Source organism: Schistosoma haematobium, chromosome 7 (genome assembly GCF_000699445.3).
Source record: "Schistosoma haematobium chromosome 7, whole genome shotgun sequence".
NCBI classification, from domain to species: Eukaryota; Metazoa; Platyhelminthes; class Trematoda; order Strigeidida; family Schistosomatidae; genus Schistosoma; species Schistosoma haematobium.
The window spans coordinates 16,317,933-16,338,791 of record NC_067202.1 but is presented as its reverse complement, the minus strand read 5'-3'; the positions used below and the strand labels follow the sequence as shown (position 1 = coordinate 16,338,791).

Sequence of the window (20,859 nt, the reverse complement as noted above, 5' to 3'; positions counted from 1 at the left end):
AATGAAGCAAATGATTTTAAAGTTGACATCATCGCATAATTATTGATGGAAGTCTTGAAAAATCACGTTAAGGCTCTTCATGTTAAAAAATAGAAGAGACAATAAATGAGGTTTAATGCAGTACAATAACAAAGTGTTTAATCAAGTATAAGTTATAATAATGGAGGTTGTAAGACAGTTACGTTTGAATACAAATATGAATTTTATTCATATTAGAATAGGTAAATATCAGTTTTGTGCTTATAATTTGTAATTTCCTACCCTGAATTTACTTATTTATGATTATTTATTGTATTCAGTCTGTCAAAAGTGCAATTTTAAAGTTATTGACTGTTCTTAATTGTTTTCGCGTAACCATAAAGAATGACGCTCGGAAATTCGACAACTGAACTGAATAACTGAGTAACAGACCGCCCCAACTAGCACCTCAGGTCTAGGTCCGCAACGGCGTCGGCAGAACGGCACCCTTCCCTCTTCCTGGTTGGCAGTTACACCAAATGCTGTGAATGAGAACAAATTTGTGGACATTCGAATGTGTTTGAATACAAAATAACAGAATCTCGTAGTAAAATCTAAGATCCATACAGTAAATACTTCATTCGTAAAATGTCGATCAATTATCTCAGACTTCATTGTTCTTTTGTTTCCACACCAATCCTTCTTTGTTCTCATTCTCTTTCCTTCAATATTCTTAACCTTCTGCTACCACCAAGTATTTCACTTTTGACTGATGATGGTACATACTACATATATCTGTCAACGCCGGCAGCACATACCACAGTACTACTGTAGTGAACGAGAATACAAGTGGGGATAATCGAGTGTATTTGAAAACAAAATTGCAGAACGTCTCAGTAAAATCTGAGAATCATACAGTAAACACTTCAGTTGAATAATGTCAATCAATCGTCTCAGACTTGATTGTTCCCTCACTTCCACAGCAATCATTCTCTGTTCCTGTTCTTTTCTGTTCGATTTTCTTAACCTTCTGCTACCATCAGGTATTTCACTTTCAATTGTTGATGGTACACACTACGTATATCTGTCGACATCACTAACACACATCACAATACCACTGATTGAACAACACATATATATCATTATAATAACATTATAATCAAGATCACAGGTATACCTTGCTAATGAGTGCCAAGTAGCATGAAACTTAGGTCCATGGTTTCCTGTTGATCACCTCCAACCATCATCTTACAAGTGATTAAATTCACGTGATTGAAGCATTTTGAGACCATACATTGAATCCTGTCCAGTTTGTCCAATACTTGTAGAATGGCACCTTCAACATACAACGTAAGGTATAGGAATTTACTTAAAAAAAACTGGAATTGACATTTGGAAAAATCTTGTACAACCTCTTTTGAGTAACTAACTGATCTGTTTACCTAGTTTTAATTGTTATGTAATCACAGTTGATTAAATGTTCTTGTATAGAACTAGTAATTGTTTTACATCCTCCTTTTAAAAGTTACGCCAAATAGTGTTCTGAGATGCTTTTGGAAAGTGAAAGGAGAATGTAAAACAATTACTAGTTCTATACAAAAGCATGTAATCAACTGTGGACATATTGCTCCAAATGAGCCTTCTTTTAATGTTATGTAATCTATTGAGTCGGCTTTCCAAGAACTGCAACGGAGCCTCCAGAGGCCCTAAAGGAGTCGAAGAGTCCAAGCCAATCAGAGCATGATGGAGTTTTCTAGAATATCAACGTGGCGTGCTACTATTGGTCAGTAACATAATATGTCTTTTAGTAGATTGGCTAAAATGTGATGTTGATTTAACAAATGTTAACATCTATGAACCTTTAGAGTAAAGTGTTTTTCGCTTATTTTGCGCCTTTTCTCTCGCGTTCAGGTCGCTGAGAAGTTCTAGCTTGCGGGTTACCAGAATAGCTTAGGAACCGAATAAAGCGTTCAAATTAACAAGACTTAACATAATCATTAAAGAAAATTAACTGGTTCTTTAACTTTAATTTATACTAACCTTCTTTTAATCTTTGTATTTATGTAATCGATGATCATAACCAATCGATTTATACTTTCTTTTTTCATGCTGATTCACTCAGCATTCTTCATTAGTATTGATTTTTTTTCAAGAATAAAATGCAAAATTCTATATTGATTATATTGAATCATAAAAAGTTAATTGTCAAGTGATATATCCTAACGAGAATAATAAGATGGTAACTTTTGGGATCCATTTATGGACCAATACGATACATGTATTTGTTTATTGTATAATTGTTAAGCAGCTAAACTATGCATATTCATATTTCTCTTATTATAAGCTTTATTTTGACCCATAGACTATTAATATACGATTTACCATTCTTGATTTATGCCCAGTCTAGTGATTACAGTCTCTCACAATCACAGCTACATTTGATTAGATCTTCTGCAAATGTTGTTTTCCATTTTATGGTACGATGTGGTCAGTTTGATTTGTAATATAAATTCAGTATGTTTGAAATAAATGGTTCATATAACGGAGACTAAGATTGGTGTCCTGGACTCAACAAGCAGGGCTAGGCGAAGAGCAAGATCGATAAGGACTCTAGACTGCTCGTATGTGTCATTGATATGGTTGATAAGTCATTGTTCTCTAATAAGCGGTATCATTACGTTACACGTCAATAAGATACAAGGCCACAAGTTATAACATAAAGAAATATTTCATTACTCAAATTATATTCAATTAATTCAAATGAATAAACTCATCGAAACTATAGTATTAAACAACTTGATTAGTTAGCTAGAATCGCCGTTGAAATATCCCCACCCCCCTAATGAGATCCATGTATATTTTCAGTTCAATTAGTTTCTAACTAACTATAACTACCTCTAATTAAAAGTATGAATCCAATCAATCAATCAATCAATCATTTCAAATTGAAGGTCGTTTCTATCTTATCATGTTTATTAATATTACATTATAATAATTTTAAAAAATTCTTCAATTTCTATGAATAAAAAACACAAAGAAAAATTCTTTTGAGTTCATTCAACTTACCTAACACATTCATATACAAACATCCATATATATATATAGAGAGAGAGAGACATTTAAACAGTACTTACTGGTTAGCTTTTCTTTTTCTTAGCAAGGTTATTCTCTATGAGATGAAGTTGCCGACCCTATACCCAACCCTCTTCATTTACTTCGGCTAGGGACCAACAGTAGCTTTAGAAGAACTACAGGAGGAGTTATTTAAACAACATACATAACATAAACATATATATATATATATATCTGTGTGGGATTCAAATGAATGAACAGTTCAAATTATTGATTATTTTAGTTTATCGATTAATTGATCAATCATCTAGATTTAAAATTAAATATGCATCATTGCAATAAAGTGTATTATTGATTAAAAGAAAATATTTAAATAGATGATGATTTAGAAATAAATCAAATATTTGACAAGAGTATAAATTAATGAACGAACCAATCAGAAGGGTTAGAGGGATTTCAAGGACACTGTGTCCATTTCAATACTTGATGTTCACATCAATTGAGATGGCTGGGACACGTGTTACGTATGCCCAACGACCGACTACCTCGACGTGCAATGTTCATTGGTATAGGAGTAGGTTGGAAGAAAGCTAGGGGCGGCCAGACCAAAACATGGCACAAATCCATGGAGCCACTGGCAAGTGGACTGAGTCATGTTGGTAGGTGTAGACTACCTGGTTGGGGACCACGAGATGATAGCAACCGATGGTTAGAGACCCTGAATGACATGGCTCAAAATCATTTACGATGGCGCAGGTGCATACACTCTTTGTGTTCTCACAAATTCTAATCTTCTGAATTCTTCATGTCCCTTTATTTCTCTTTCCAAATTTATTTCACTGGATTATACTCTTTAAATAACATCTTTAAACCCTAATCTTTCCAATTACTGCTTATGCTCTTACCGCCTCTACCACTACGGGATTTGAATCAATAACTGCATCTCTGTGCTAATGTGGTATGGCAACTCGAACTGATGTACGTACGTACGAAGTTCTACGTTGTTACTGACTGACTGACCTGATGTTCATGTACGATTGGTTTACAGTAGATTTTAGAGAAAATGTAATAATTCAGCGGCTACAACAAATGAGACTACTAAAAAGTTAGTTTATTTGTAATTGTGGTAATCAAATGACTTGTGGACCTTGTTCAAACTATCTTGATGATGTGGTCTTTCGATATAATAGATGTTGGAGGAAGAAATCTGTTAGAAGAGGAACATTTTTCTATCAATTCAGATCGAGATCAAGGCAAATTATGATAATTGTTCCGAACTGGATAATAAAAGCACTAGTAATACGCATGGATGGAGAACATACAGATGCCTACATAAACATGATTATATGCAGCGTGTTGTTATCCACAAGTGGCATTTTGCGAACCCAACAACCGGAGTGCACACAAGCAATAATGAAGCTATGTGGTCGTGGCTAAAACAGTTTTTACGACCTTATCATGGCTCCAGAAGTCGACTATTATGGAGTTATATGGATGATTTCCCCTATCGTATGTATTACAATTTCAGAACCTCTAAACCTCTTTCCAACCTTGAAAAGTTTTTAAACCATGTTAACGAAGTATGTGCACATTAATTCTTTGGTTTTGTATAACATATTTTTACTCTATACTACCTGTTTTTTGATTGACTAATATTTCTCAAGATCACTTAAGGTTCGTTCAAAGGTCGTCCATAAATTATAGTCTCGCCCAACAATTAATTCACTCATTATTCTTGATGGGACCATTGTGTTTACTAATTTATTTTTATTTGCGGAAACATGTACACAGGGAGGAGTAATCGTGATTTGCAATTAAGGGTAGCGGAGCACATAGCTACAGAAACAAATAAGTTCCAATGGTCAAATATGATCACAAGATAAACAGATATCTTCCACCAAGGAGAAACATTTGGTTGAGATTGTTCATAAGGTTGATATCAAGCCAGCATTTGTAGTGTTGTACAAAAGCCTTCAAGGGTATATACCACGGTTTATTGAAGCCTTAGCTATACGAAAACTACGAACCTCCTTTATGTGTTCAAAAACAACTTGTTTTTACTCTTAATCTACCCTGATAATACTGATTTATTATTCACAATGATTATCACATTGGTTTTGTGTACTCTATTTTTTAATTTGTCCGGTTGACCTTTTAGTTTTCATATAAAAGTGTCTTAATAAATAATTTTTTAGTAGTTGAATTCATAAGTCGATTGATGTTAGACAATCACTGAAAACCAGGAAACACTGAACAGCCGTTTCGTCCTAGTATGGGACTGCTCAGCAGTGAGCATCCACGATCCCGCAGACGGGATTCGAAACCAGGATCTTCTGTCTCATTCGCAAGCGCTTAACTACACACTTGGTCAGTTAGTGATGTAAACTATAAAATTTAACAGTCTTCACTCAGCCATTACATCAATAATCATTTACTCACAGGCAACTAACTTCAACAGGGAGCTCCACGAAATTCTGTCGAGAAGCTGTAACCAGTCGAGTTTACCTATATAGGACATGATTTAGTTACCTACCGATGGTACTGAAGGACTTGTTAACAATATGTGAAGGATATCTAAACTTAAGAGAAAATAAACTTACTGTTCGGAATTCAGTTCGGAAAATGGATGGTTACAATGGGAAAGACACTCCCAGTTTTAAAATAACGATTAAAGCTGATCAAATGGAGACATGATATGTCGCCCTCACTTGCGAACTGCCCTTCAGAGTATGTGAAAATGTTGAAAAGAATGTTCAAAAGGTTTTATGATGTAATTGTCTGGGAGTCAAAAGTTATCGGACACATGAAAGCTGTGGTTCATCAGATCAACAATCGAAATGCATAAGTATATAGCCAATCTCTTGGTCATGTACCAGTACAGTATAAAGAAGCTCTTAATGATATGATACAAGTCATGTTAGCACGTAATATAATCACTTTGTCCATATCATCTTGGGCAGCCTAATTATGTTAGTAATAAAGATGAACGGAACCTTAAGGCTGAGCATTGATTATCGACATGTGTAATGTATTTCAGTCATAGACACTACATAAAATGTACCCAAATTTGTGTAAAATCAATTAAACTTCCGAACAGATGACACTCTTTCAGTAAATGAACTGTGCAATGCTAATTAGATAATTAGTTATAGAAACATATTACAGTACATGTAACAATATATATGTACATACAAATTCAGTAACAAAATTAATAAATTTATTGCCCCCAAATGCTCTCACATGGACACGCATATACAGCCATAGCCGCGCAAGTCCTACTCACTGCCTTCTTGCATTACGAGTATTGTTTATGAAATCGAGAGGACGAAAAGCGAACTTCCGGTGCTTTAACCGGGTTGGTAGTTACGGAGGATCCATCTAGGGGAGTTGGAAAACCCTCATTCCAAACCATTAGTATACATAGGCTTCAGGATCCTAAGGAAACAAATGACATATGAATCTATTGTCGGTCACCGGCTACCATGGGACTGTATCTTCTAAAATTGCTTCATTGACTTATGGACTAAACAAAACTATTTTACCAATGATAAACAATTTTTAACCTAGAATGAAACATAGTTATTTAAATCATTTTTCTACCTTATATAGTCTTCAGACTACATAACATAACTAACACTATTCATCTTAAGTTTGTAATGTGGCGTCAAGTCGCGGTTGACTATGATCATCACTACAAGAAGACTAAGTGCCAGTTAACCGATAAGATCCCCCGTAAGCCAAATATTAGAAGGCAGTTGATGGCTATAGTCGAGATGTATTTGTTGGCGATCTCGTGGTATCGAAAGGATACCGAGATCGTGCCAAAGGAGTACAAGTGTGGTTACTGAGCGTAACCGAATTCGTACAGGGTCACAATCAACGGAAGGAAGAATGTCTTTAGTACAGTAAAACAACCACTGGTACAATTGGTTATAATAATAATTGTTTCCATTAAACCAATCGCGTTCTCTTGATAAAAGTAGGTCACTACAAGTTCATCATTGACGAGATCATTAACTTGTTAGTTAATTGATTCAATATAACCTTATTTAAAAAAGCTCCAATCACGTTAGGTACATAGTTCGAAAATCTACCAATGCTTTCTTGGTAACATTACATAACAAAATAGTAAAGTCCGTATTAAAATCAATACATGTTTTAGGTCAAATTAGAAGATTGTGCATGTTTTTTCGTATAAAATATACAGTTTTCTTTTCTACATTTATTTATATAGGCACAAAAACCATAAGTATTTTTTAGTTAAAGTGAATAGTATCCAACAGTGAAAACTAGGATGCACATTTCATCCCAAATGGGGCTCATCAGTTCAATTTACCCATGTCATAGAGTTCATGTTCACACTAGGATTAGAATCCAGAAATTTTCGTTTCAACCCCCCCCCAATACCTTACCTATTGAGTTACTAATTTTAGAAATACAATCATCGGTGCAACAGCGATGAATTTTATGATTTATTTGAATCTCTTCGTTCTTGTTATTGTTTACATCCCAATCAATCTCTTCTGTGACATGTATGCCCTAGGTGGACTGCCTCAAAAGAGACTGGATTCCATTCTCAGAGTGAACACCAATATTAAATTAGAGGGACAACGAACTGACGAGCCTTAAACCTGCTCTGGATTCCACTGTTAGTCACTATCTATCATCAATTAAATACTTGTGATTTAATGGTAACACTTAAAAAGGAAACTGAATCAGTTGTGGTCTTATTGTCCTTAGAGAGTGACAACAAAGCAGAACTGAAAATCTCCGTATATTGAACAACATGATAGCGCTTTTCAACCGATCTGCTTGACATTGTAAGATGTATAGACAAAAGTATTTATACTGAAATGGCTCGATTTAGTCATCGCAATAGGCAATCCCGACCACCATCTCAAGGTATTAGCAACTATAGTTGATTTTCTGTCAAGTGCTCACAATCAATGAAACATACACAAGACCATTGTATTCAGTTGCATAATAATGTTTTTTGAAAATGTTAAAACCCGATAAACATAATGAATGGTAACTTTTGGGATCCATTTATGGACCAATACTAAACGTATATTTCTATTGTACAATTATTAAGTAACTAAACTATGCATATTCATATTCCTCTTATTATAAACCTTATTTTGACCTATGAAATATTATTATACGATTGACCATTCTTGAGTTCTACCTAGTAGATTAATTATTGCTTGATATGATGGAAAGAAAAATCAATTTTCGATGGATCTACTCATTATGAGTTTTGTTCAACATTCAATATCCGTTTTGATTCAACGTGACGTTCATTCAGTGTAGTATTTGATTTGTTTTCCAAGTATGATATTTTCTTCTGTATAATATACGATAATCTTGTATTCAGTTGAAATGAACTATGCTCAGTCTGTGATTTGTTATAACTGAGTATGTGATTTAATCCTAATTATTAATCAAAATGAGTGTACAATCAATATATAAACCAGTGTATTTTCTACTAGAGTCGTTGTACTCGTCATCGTGTTTTAGGGTTAATAAATCATCACTTATAACAGTCTTTGTATTCTTACTTTCGCGTCGTGGGAATTGTGGAAGTCCCTCGTTCCGAATATAAGTGATCAGCGGCTTTTTCCGGCACAACAATCATCGACGACCAAATACAACAGAAAGCTACTACAATCATCATCAAAATAGTACAAGTATTTATAAACAGTTGTTTACGTAAGATATTCAGTTTCCGTTGACTGGATACCATCAGCAACAGCCTTCTGTGGGAGAGAATAAACCAACTTCTATATGAAGAGGAAATTAGGAAAAGACATTGGAATTGGATAGGACATACATTACGGAAATCACTAAACCGCATCACAAGGCAAGTCCTAACTTGGAATCCTGAAGGGAAGCGAAAATGAGGAACGCCAAAGAACACATTACGTCGGAAAATGGAAGCACATGTGAAAAGGATGAATAACAACTAGAAAGAGTTGGGAAGAATTGCCCAGGACAGGGTTGGATGGATAGTGCTGGTGGGCGGCCTATGCTAATCTACGAGGAGTAACAGGCGTAAGTAAATAAGTAACGGATGCAACCATAATTACCTTAAAAATTTGAAGTTATCGTCACACACACACACTCTCTCACTGACAACGTAATCAATTCTTGAGTCACTTACAAAAAAAAGTCCAAACTGAAAACCAACTACAACAAATTACCTGTATATAAATTCAAAATAATTCAAATAATCATCTATTTATTACATTATCAATGAGTACATTCGATAAAATAGCTTCAGTTGTTAATGCATTTTGATTATATTCATATGCTGTTGTTGGTATATATCTCCATTTACGTATAGCTCGATCAACTGATCGATGTGTTAAATGATCACCATTAAGTAATATTTCAATTTTTTGATGTTTATTATGATTATTATTTGATTTATTAACAATATGAGGTAAAGTGAGTGAAAATAATGAACCTAATTTTGGAACAGTAGTAAGAGTTACTAATGATTCATTTGATGATTGATTATGTAATGAATTTATTGCTAAACAAAATGTATTCTTTGTTTCCATTACTACAATACCTTCTATACCAGCCTAAAATGTAAATAAAAAAAGAAATTCAACGATGAATATGATAATGAAATAATCACTATATAAAAGGTGCCCCCAAATGCCCTGGTATGGCCGAGAGTGGGGACAGTCCGCTCTCCCTCTCCAAATGCTCTCACATGGCCACGCGTATACAGCCTCTGCCAGGGAAGTCATACTCACTGCCTTCTCACACCACAGGGGTGTTGTTTACGAAAATGAGAGGACGAAAAGCGAATGTCCGGAGCTTTAACCGGATCCCAAACCAATGGTGCACATGGGCTCCAGTATCCTCAATAAACAAATGGCGTATGAACCAATCGTTGGTCACTGGCTTCCATGGGACTGCATCTCCTTACCATGCTCCACTGCCTTGTGGGTCAGACCTTTAGGTCAAAGACTCGAGGTGTGGCCCCCTAAGAAAACCACCTGCTTCGGTTTGGGCACCCAGACAGTATTACAGCCCTCACACATATCGAATGAGATTTGTGTGGCGCATATGTATTTGGTGCCTTTGTACCAATATCTATGTGTTGAAATAAATAAATAAAATAAATATAAAAGGTAAAGAGTACTTATTGAAACTTTGGCAAGACCAGAATTTATGGACCAACCAATCAGATTTAAGATAGCAGGTTTTAGATTTTGGCCAGAGATTCATTCACTCTGTGACGACGGACCACGGGTGAACTCGAGGAAGCTGTAAGAGGCTCAGAAGGAGCCGAAGATATTCCATCCAATCACCTTTCAGAAGAAGATTCTAGAATTCCTACGTGGACAATGCTAATAGCCCCCTGTATGCGGACTGGAGGACTGTAATGATGATTTCGTTCTTCCTAAAAACTATAAATACCTGACAATTTTGTATTGTAATTGACACTGTTAGGAATAATATTCCTTTCATTAGTGTTCTGTCTTCTTATTGCGACTTGGAAGGGTTTTGGTGTTCTAGTGCTCTGTTATACGCGGTATATCAAGAAATCAACATTCAAGATGTAACACACTCATTTTAGCATTATAGCTGATGTCAGTTCATGATGAAAACCCTAATATCTAATGCCTAAACCTAACTATCAACTGTAAATATTAATCCTAATTCCTCAACCACTGCATCTCTGTGCTAATGTGGTGTGGCAACTCGAACTGATGTACGTACGTACGAAGTTCTACGTTGTTACTGACTGACTGACACTGTTTTACAACCCTTATTTAGTCGTAGTATGTAGATAGACATTTTCAAGGTCTTTTTAGAGTTGTTCAAAGGTTGTCTATAAATTCAAATTTCACCTGAGACTTTTAATTGTTTAAACAAGCAAAACTAGCTTATATTGACAACCCTTAGCAACTTATTCACCAGTCAGAATACAGTACTTAGTCACAATATCCAATCAGAAAGCAATACTTAATCATGAAAGTAACTTACAAAAGAATTTTCATAAGTTGAATTACTTTTAAAATAAGTGAAAGAGGATCAGGATTAGGAATTTGAAGTCAAGGTCAAGGTGGGAAGTGACGGTTATGGAGTTGGGATAATATTTTCCATTCACATAAACACCCCTGAATATACCCTGAATCATATCAAGTGCGTTTAACAAGTATCTACAGCGTTTCAAATCTACTTGTATTGTTAGCCGGTTTTTCTTAAAGTTTTGCTTACGCATCACACTGCATTGGTTGCATAACACATATGTTTAACAACTTATCAGCATCCTTGGAATTAAATGCAAATATTTTTTAATTGGCTTTGAATAACACACAAGATAAATATCACTATGTGCAAAAACTGTAGGTGCTATCTTAAATCTGATCAGTTCGTCAGTACAGCATAGTTTCACCATTTATACTAACAAATATTTTATTAATCAAGAAGAGAAAATTATGATTAAACGGATTAGAGATGGGCAATGAGTCCTAGTCTTAGTGTGAAAATCATCACTGAGATGTAAGCATGTTAGGCTGATGAGTTCTAAACAGGATGAAAGAGGCATCCTGAGTTACATTGTTGCCCATCATTTAAAATATATTCAATAATATACATTTATGGACTGTTTAATATTCTAAATTGTCGATGATCTACATGGGCTTCTCAATATTTTAGTAACAGATGCTGTAACTTGTGGTGATTATTGAAAACTGATAATGGATGATCTTCCGACAGAGAGGATGAATACCATAGTGTTTGCTGCAAACCTACACAATTATGCAGGTAATCGTGTAAGAGATCCTAAATACAAACAGCTGATATGTTTCTAAATAATCAATGCTCTATGTTAATCTTTAACTTAATATTATTTTTATACTTCTTCATTCACTGTGATAACATCTGTTCAGTTCGAGCACATATTTTTTAAGCTTAATTTGCAACTATCATTGACATCCTCATCTCGACTTCTTTCCTACACCCATCCTGTTAACACACCGCCCCGCCCCCCCTCTTCAGCCATTATAGGATATTACAACTTGAATGGAAACATATTTCTGCTTGGGTATACATTTTCAATAAATGACTAATGAAACATTTTTCTGAGATGGTAGAGAAGATTTGTTACTCAGGTGGATGATTTTGATGGAATTTTGTTCTCTAAGCTGAATGGTTTGGTTTTGGAGCTTTCAACATTCTTCTGAACGACATCATCACCACAAACTTCATGTAGAAGTGTAGTGTTCAAATTACTCCACATATGATTCACAGCTTGTCCTGTACACCTCGATAATGATTGGTTCTTGTTGACCTTAACCACTTTTCATTGTTTACTTCTTTGTTTTGGTTGTATCTGCGATTGGTTTGTGTACACTTCACTTCTACCTGAAGTTTGTGATGATGATGATGTTGTTGTTCAGAAGAACAATGAAATCTCTACAACCAAATCATCCATCTCAAAGAACAAAACTTCATCAGAAAAAAACCTTTCTAGTCTTCATAGATCATTAACTGATGTCAGCCTATGATAGGAAATTAAATCATGACACAATCAACAACAACAACAACAAATTAGAAATGAACTAAAACTACTTCTACTTATTGAAATCATGAGTCAATTGAAACTAGACCACCATGGAAAACCTGGAAGCACTGCTGAGGAGTCCCATACTAGTACGAAACAGCCGTCTTTAAACAGTGCTTCCGGGTTTTCCATGGTGGTCTAGCTTCAATTGACTCATGATTTCAACCAGTGAAATTTCTAAAAATCTCCACAAAACCCATTCTGATACTTCTACTTACTCGACATGATGTTGAACGTAGAATTTTAAGTTGAGCACCAATTAAATTCAAACGTAATATTGTATCTAAATTTTTTGTTAAATTAAAATTACTACAATTATGATCATTTAATTTAGTAGGAAGAATAGACATAACAGATTGAAAATAACCATTCCATAAATTATGTAATTGATTGGATAAATTCATTGATATAATTGATGGTTTTTGATTGATTATTGATTTATTGAAAGATTTTTTCTTTATATTAGAATGATTCATTTTGATAGGGTTGTCATTTGTGATAGACGTTTGTTTCTGTTTTAATCGATGAATTTTTGTTGATTGTGGTAATAGATTTATATTATGACTAATATTAGAACCTGGACGCCAATATAAATCAGATTGATTACGTTGATTTTCATTAACATGACGTCGAACAAATTGTCGAACAAATTCACTAACAACAGTTATTCCTTGTGGATTATTTGATTTAGGTATAGGATGTTTTGATAGTTTCTGTTTGTATTTTTCTGATAGTTTCTTCTTTGTCATGATGATTTAATCCAACGATTTGACTAGAATCAAAACGATAAAACATAAACATTTTAGATATGAGATCATTCAATGTTATCAAACATAAAAAAAGTTCCATTCCTTGATAGGAGACGTGTCAATACATACACGCACACACACATGCACAAACACGTCAACTACTATAGGATTTAAATTGACAATTCCATCTGTGTGCTAATGTGTCATGGCAACTCGAACTGATGTACGTATGTACGAAGTTCTACGTTGTTACTGACTGACTGACTGACTGACAAACACGTCAAGTCGTAATCAAACACTGGTAACAATGATTAGTATTTATTAATAATTAATGTAGTGAGCAAGAGATAGATAGATAACATCAGTTAATCGATGATAAGTTTTCAGTGGTCTACTGCTGTCCAAGTTATGATTTCTCACCACATCACAATGCAACAGTGATTTATTTGAAAGTAGTACAATTAAATGCAACATGGCGCCCATGGCAAATGTGAACTGGTCTATGTTATAATAACTTGCAACATTACAGAATGATATAATATACAATATAAGAAAAAGAGGTATGAAAATGATATCAAGTATCCAAGAAAACGAAACAAAATAAGTGAAGATTTCCGGTCATATCATACAATATCATCAAATATAGGCAATAATTGTTTTGAAGATCCTACTAAGAAATTCCACATAATCTGATACAGCACAGAATAATAGTCAATGATTATATGGGCTAAATCTATCCCTTAGTTTCACTATCCCTAATTTTCGTTAAAAAATCTCATTTCAGAGAGGATTGTACGTTGTGTTAACCAGTAACTAGGCGTTCAATCGATAATAATTTTGTTCGAATCTTGCGGGGTGAGATGCTGGATGCGCACTGCTGAGGGATTCCATACTAGGAAGAAACGGCTGTCCAGTGCTTCTAGATTTTCCATGATGGTCTAGTTTCAATTGACTCATGAATTCAATGATTAAATTACTACAATCTCCACAAAATCCTCTCTAATTATTTTAATCACTTCCGCAATGTATGCAATATGCTATCTTTATGTTTTCGTATGAGACTTAATGATATTACTCCGGAACCAAACCAAAAATAGAACAGGGTTCAAACCTGCATTCTAATGATTGAAAATTGGATCTTTTAACAATTAGATGGTTGAAAATTATCTAATTGGTAGATTTTAATACCACTCAATCTTTATCGATTTCAGGCCCAGGATCAATGGCCATTACACAAAAATGAGTATGGTTTAAAGTAGAGTACTTTTATTATTTAAATTGTCTGTTGAATTGTACATTATTGTACAAAGTTTTCTTTTGTTTACAATGCCATCTGTGAGTAAGAATAATAATAAATTCAAGTTATCAGGCATGACATACATTCTATGTGTGTCTCAAACATGTCCATACACGTCAATATATTGATTTGCTGGATAGTAATCATGAATACAGTTGTTATATTAATGACTAGATTTACTGAAGGTGCCTGAAAGTAACCTGATTTTGGAAAGTTGGAGTGCCATAGTAGGAGGCCTTTAAAATCTTTGAAGATACTACGATATTAAATCGTTCATTTTATTTATGTTTCTTTGCATATATATAAGGAGAACAATGGGCATGTCTTATGCTTAAAGTGCTTAAACGTAAATATAGCTTCATAAGAATGAATCGCTTGTAGAAAGTAAAGTTATATTGAAATCGTGAAACGACCCATGTTAAACCAACATTGAAAACCTGAACGCACTAGACGACCGTTTTGTCAGAATATCAAACCACTCAACGACACGCATCCACCATCTTACACGTGTCAATCCAAACCACGACATTCGGTCTTGCGTGAGCGCTCAAACTCTAGATCAATGAACCACTATCCAATGATTAATGTCTAACTTCAACCAATCCACGGTGTCGCGCGATCATCTCCCATTGTCTTCGGTGAATAACTGCTTCACACCCGACACGGTTGAACTCCACTCTCATTAGAACTCCAAGAATGACCTCTCGAAGCTATTCACTAATAAACACATGATAATTTTCTGTTTCCGGTTGTGGATATTGTTAGATTTCATTTAAATCATGAACATAGTGAATAAGTTGACATCAGCCGTTAACAACGTTGGATACCGGAATAGTGATCTACTGGTTAAGCGTTCGCGTAAAAACAAAGGTTCTGAGTTCGATTCCTGAGCGCGGGACCGTAGGTGGAGTAGAGAACCGCATCACAAAAAGTATTTTAATTGCTGTCCAAGTGAATCAGAAGATTTTGTCCAAAAAGAACGAAATTATTTGTACATTTGGTATGTCCCGACAAGAATAATGAATAGTAACTTTATGGATCCATTTATGGACCAATACTAAACGTATATTTCTATTGTATAATTATTAAGTAACTAAACTATGCATATTCATATTCATCTTATTATAAGCTTTATTTTGACCCATAAACTATTATTATACGTTTTACAATTCTTGAGTATATTAATTACTACCTCCCTCATTCACAGCCACATCTGGCTAATTCTTGTACAAATGTTGTTTCATACTTTATTGGTACAATGTGGTTTGCTTGTTTTTTATATAAACCGAGTATGTTTGAAATACATGATTCATATCGCACAGGCTCTGATTGGTGTTCTGGACTTAACTGACTGTATTAGGCAGAAATTAGAACCGATAAGCACTCTAGACTGCTCATACGGGTTTTACGCGTCACTGATCCGATCGATAATTCACTGCTTCTTAATTGGTGGGATCGTTACGTTATACATTAACAGGGCACTCAGGCCACAAGTTATAACAGCATTCCCAGTCAAAAAGTTAAAGACTTTGGGTATCTGTATGTGTAACAATGGTATCATACCGAGCTACATATCAAACCACGTATAATTAGAGTTAAAGTTAATTAAGTCAACCTAAAACATTCTTGATGCTGTCGTGATTTTCGTCAAGCTGGACAGAATAAGCAGAGATGTGGTCATTTTATACATACAGTTGTATTGTAAGTTGTATCCGTTGAATTGAATATTAAAGGGACTAAAATTTAGAGGATACATCTGTGAACTAAGTCTACCTTCTTTGCTATATGTGCGTATAAATAATTGTCAATGCCAACACCATTATTAAATATAATTGGCTAGTTACTGAGTGGTGTTCAATATCATATTTGTCTAAACCTTTACAGTTGATCGTATTATGTCTACGAATATGCAGTGTGACAATCATCACTGCACTGTGATCAATCAGTTGTAAATATCTGTCCTACAAGCTGAATTAAGTAACGTCCCTAATTTTTCTTGTGTTTATAACTAATATATTATAACATTACTGCTTGTACGCAGTAACTTTATTGCTATTTTTGAGTTCATATATTGTTTGGTCCACCATAATTATCTGGTAAGCCTCGAGTTTATTGTAATTGTCATATTGCTTTTCTTTTTACTTGACACATTGGTTTATTTTTCAAATAATGTATTCTCCAAACAAACTTATTGACATGGACTCTCCTCCAGTAAATGCCCTTAACTCACTATCACATTCTGACGACAATATTTTAAGTTCAGTTAACGCTCTTTCTGAATTCAGACTCCCAGCATATGGAGCTAATAACCCGAGGATCTGGTTTGCACAAATAGAGGCTTGATTCATAGCTAGAGGTATACGCTCTCAGGCAACGAAGTATGTTTACGTAGTTGGTGCACTCCCTATTGAAATCGCCGCCGAAGTCGGGGATTTAATCGACCAAGTGCCAGAGAGCGAACCTTATGACAAAATTAAAACCGCGGTAATACAACGCACATGAGTCTCCGACGAAAAACGTTTACAGCAATTGTTAACATCATGCGAATTAGGAGACAAAAGACTATGGCAGTCGTTACGGCATATGAAGCAACTAGCAGGTCCATATAAACTAGACGAAACCCTGCTTAAATAAATGTGGTTTCAACGCCTACTACATAACGTGAGGCAAATTCACAGTGTCTGGGAACTCCGTCAATCTAGAAGATTTAGTAGATATGGCGGACAAGATTATGGAAATCTACCCAGATACTCACGGTGTTAACTCGGTACAAACTGCCAGTAAATAAGATACGTGTAACACATTCAGCTTCCGACAACAGTTAACACAGCTGACAAGGCAGTTGGTAACATTGCAGGCCACCATTGCAACGATCCATTTCAGACCAACTAGATCCTCGCCTAAAAGATCATTTTCCAGACATTTCCCTAGGCCACCTAAGCGGACAACCGGAATTTGTTGATATCATCAGAAATATGGTGAGAAAGCACGGCGCTGCACACAACCGTGCACCTTCCCAACAAACAAGCAAGAGACTCAGGGAAACGGGCCGGCCAGACAGTAATGGCGGCGACTGTTGCTGGCCACTCGGCAAGCCGTCTTTTTCATATCAGGGGTCATATTTTAGGATCCGACTTCTTAGTCGATACAGGAGCTGAAATTATCATCATCCAATTAGAGCTCTCACGACGGCGACACACCACATATAGCAAGGTTTCACTGCAAGCGGCCAACGAAAAAATTACCAAAACTTTCGGAGAGCAGTCTCTAATCTTAGACCTCGGACTTAGAAGGCACTTCACGTGGATCTTAATTGTAGTGCAAGTCAAACAGCCGATTCTCGGTGCAGATTTCCTCAGCGCGTACAATCTGTTAGTAGACATGCATAGAAAACAACTAGTCGACAACAACACACGTTTACATATGAACGGCATAACCACTACTAACTATGGAATCCATGGTGTACGAGTAATCAAACTTCTGAGCAAACTTTTCACTGATATCTTGTCGAAATATGAATGCATCACACAAGTGGATTACCAAAAAGAATGCACCTTACATCACACACAACATCGTCTCCGGTAGTGGGAATTTGTAACTACATATTTCCTAAGAATACAAGGAGTTAGAGATTAATACTATAGAACATTGAAAGCAATCAAGCGATTTGAGTACAGTTCCAATTCCAGATATAATCAGAATTCAACCAATGTAATGGGGTGGTGGTTCAGTGGTTTAGGCGTTCACCTAAACACTAAGTCCCAGGCTCAAACTCTGTTTCATCTAATTACGTTTAGACAACCGAGTAGCACAACTAACGCTTACATTTAATGTGACTTGAAGCTGAATACAATAATCCTTATCTGGTGAGTTCATTGATAACACTACCTAATTCAGCGACAAATTAAAGGTAGAAAGTATGCTGAAAAATGTAAGTTTAGAAATATATTCTTCTTATCAAAACAGAAACAAGTGGGAAACAATGTAATTAATGGGAATAAAATCCACATTCAAAGTGAATAGTAACATTTTACAACAATAACAAAGAGATTAATTACCTAGTATAGATATTTCCTAGGGATGTAAAAAACACAAACAGAATGATTACTAATTGCCCCCTAATGCCTTGTTACGGCTGACGGTGATGATAGTTAGCTCTCCCACATAGACACGCATATACAACCACAGCCACGCAAGTCCTACTCATTACCTTCCCGCAGTGATTACGAAATCGAGAGGACGAAAACCAATATCCGGCGCTTTAACCAGGCTGGTGGATATAGAGATTACACCTAGGGGAGTTGGGAAACCCTCATTTCAAACCAATAGTGCACATGGCCTCCAGGATCCTGAAAGAACAATTGGTGTATGAACCTATTGTTGGCCACCATCTACCATGGGACTGCATCTCCTTACGTTGCTCCACTTCCTTGTGGATCAGACCTTTCGGTCGAAGGCTACGGGTGTCACCCCCTACGAAAACCAACTGCTTCTGTTTCGGAACCTGGGTAGTGTCCCAGACCTCACACAAATGGAATGATGAAGTGTGGCATATATATATATATAACTCCGCCTGGAGTCGCTCCGAGGGCTACTGCCGGTCCCAAGCCCGGTTAAAGGAGGAGGGTTGGGCATGGGGTTAGCGTCCCCATCCCGTAGAAAACCAACTCGCTAAAAAACGCTAACCAGAAAAAATTATTCAAACCTTTTAAACTCTGCCCTGGGAGTCAGGTCTTCATTTAGAAGAATTATGACGCCTCATGATGAAAGCCGAATCCCTTCGGAAGTTACGAGGCCGATGCCCCTTCTGACAACCAGAGCAACCATTTATTTAGGTACATGGAATGTTCGTACAATGTGGGACACCGGGAGAGCCTTCCAAATTGCTGCAGAAATGAGAAGATACAACCTAGAGGTACTTGGGATCAGTGAAACACATTGGACACAAGTTGGACAACAACGACTAACTACAGGAGAGCTCCTGTTATACTCCGGCCATGAAGAAGAAAATGCACCACATACACAAGGAGTTGCATTGATGCTGTCCAAACAAGCGCAAAATGCGCTTATAGGATGGGAATCTCATGGACCAAGGATCATCAAAGCCTCGTTCAAAACAAAGAAAGAGGGTATTTCAATGAACATCATCCAATGCTATGCGCCTACCAACGACTACAATGAAGACGCTAAAGATCAATTCTACAATAGGCTGCAGTCAATCATCGAGAAGTGCCCAACAAAGGACCTGACCATTCTGATGGGAGATTTCAACGCCAAGGTTGGAACGGACAACACTGGATATGAAGACATTATGGGACGACACGGACTGGGAGAAAGAAACGAAAATGGTGAGAGATTTGCAAATCTATGTGCCTTCAATAAACTGGTCATAGGCGGCACCATATTCCCATATAAACGCATACACAAAACCACATGGACTTCACCGGATCATACTACACAAAACCAAATCGACCATATTTGCATCAACAAAACGTTCAGGAGGACTATAGAGGACGTAAGAACAAAGAGAGGAGCTGATATAGCATCAGATCATCACTTACTGGTCGCCAAGATGAAATTGAAACTCAAGAAGCACTGGACAATGGGGCAGACAATATCACAAAAGTTCAATACGGCCTTTCTTCAGGATACTAACAAACTCAACAAATTCAAGATAGACCTCAGCAACAAGTTCCAGGCCTTTCATGATCTACTCAATGGAGAAGGAACCACTGTGGAGAGCAACTGGAAGGGGATCAAAGAGGCAATCACTTCAACATGTCATGAGGTCCTGGGTCACAACAAGCACCATCACAAGGAATGGATCACTGTTGATACACTGGATAAGATTCAAGAAAGGAGGAACAAGAAGGCAGCAATCAATACCAGTCGAACAAGAGTAGAAAAAGCCAAGGCACAAGCTGAATACACAGAAGTAAACAAACAAGTGAAGAGGAGCATCCGAACCGACAAACGTAAATATGTGGAAGATCTAGCAATGACGGCGGAAAAGGCTGCAAGAGAAGGAAACATGAGACAACTGTATGACACGACAAAGAAACTGTCTGGAAATCGCCGCAAACCAGAACAACCAGTGAAAAGCAAGGAAGGCGAGGTAATCACCAACATTGAAGAGCAACAAAACAGGTGGGTAGAACACTTCAAAGAACTCTTGAATCGACCGGCCCCATTGAACC

At 36.2% G+C, this 20,859-nt stretch overlaps 1 protein-coding gene across 1 annotated transcript; it reads right to left on the bottom strand.

Moving 5' to 3' along the window:
- Positions 1-3,765: 3,765 nt before the first annotated feature.
- Positions 3,766-19,495, bottom strand: ARCN1_1 (Coatomer subunit delta). The gene is made up of 2 exons (XM_051218111.1): positions 12,835-19,495; positions 3,766-9,617 (listed from the first exon to the last, which is right to left on the bottom strand). Exons 1-2 carry the CDS (start codon positions 13,363-13,365, stop codon positions 9,261-9,263), a joined length of 888 nt encoding a protein of 295 aa, XP_051064548.1. The 5' UTR covers positions 13,366-19,495; the 3' UTR covers positions 3,766-9,260.
- Between the last annotated feature and the right edge of the window lie 1,364 nt (positions 19,496-20,859).

What these genes read in the sequence shown, in the direction of transcription:
- ARCN1_1 (XM_051218111.1), bottom strand. Translation starts at nt 13,365, where the DNA reads ATGACAAAGAAGAAACTATCAGAAAAATACAAACAGAAACTATCAAAA. An exon ending in TACGTTCAACATCATGTCGA is followed by an intron (nt 9,618 to 12,834) that starts GTAAGTAGAAGT and finishes TTTACATTTTAG; the next exon opens with GCTGGTATAGAAGGTATTGT.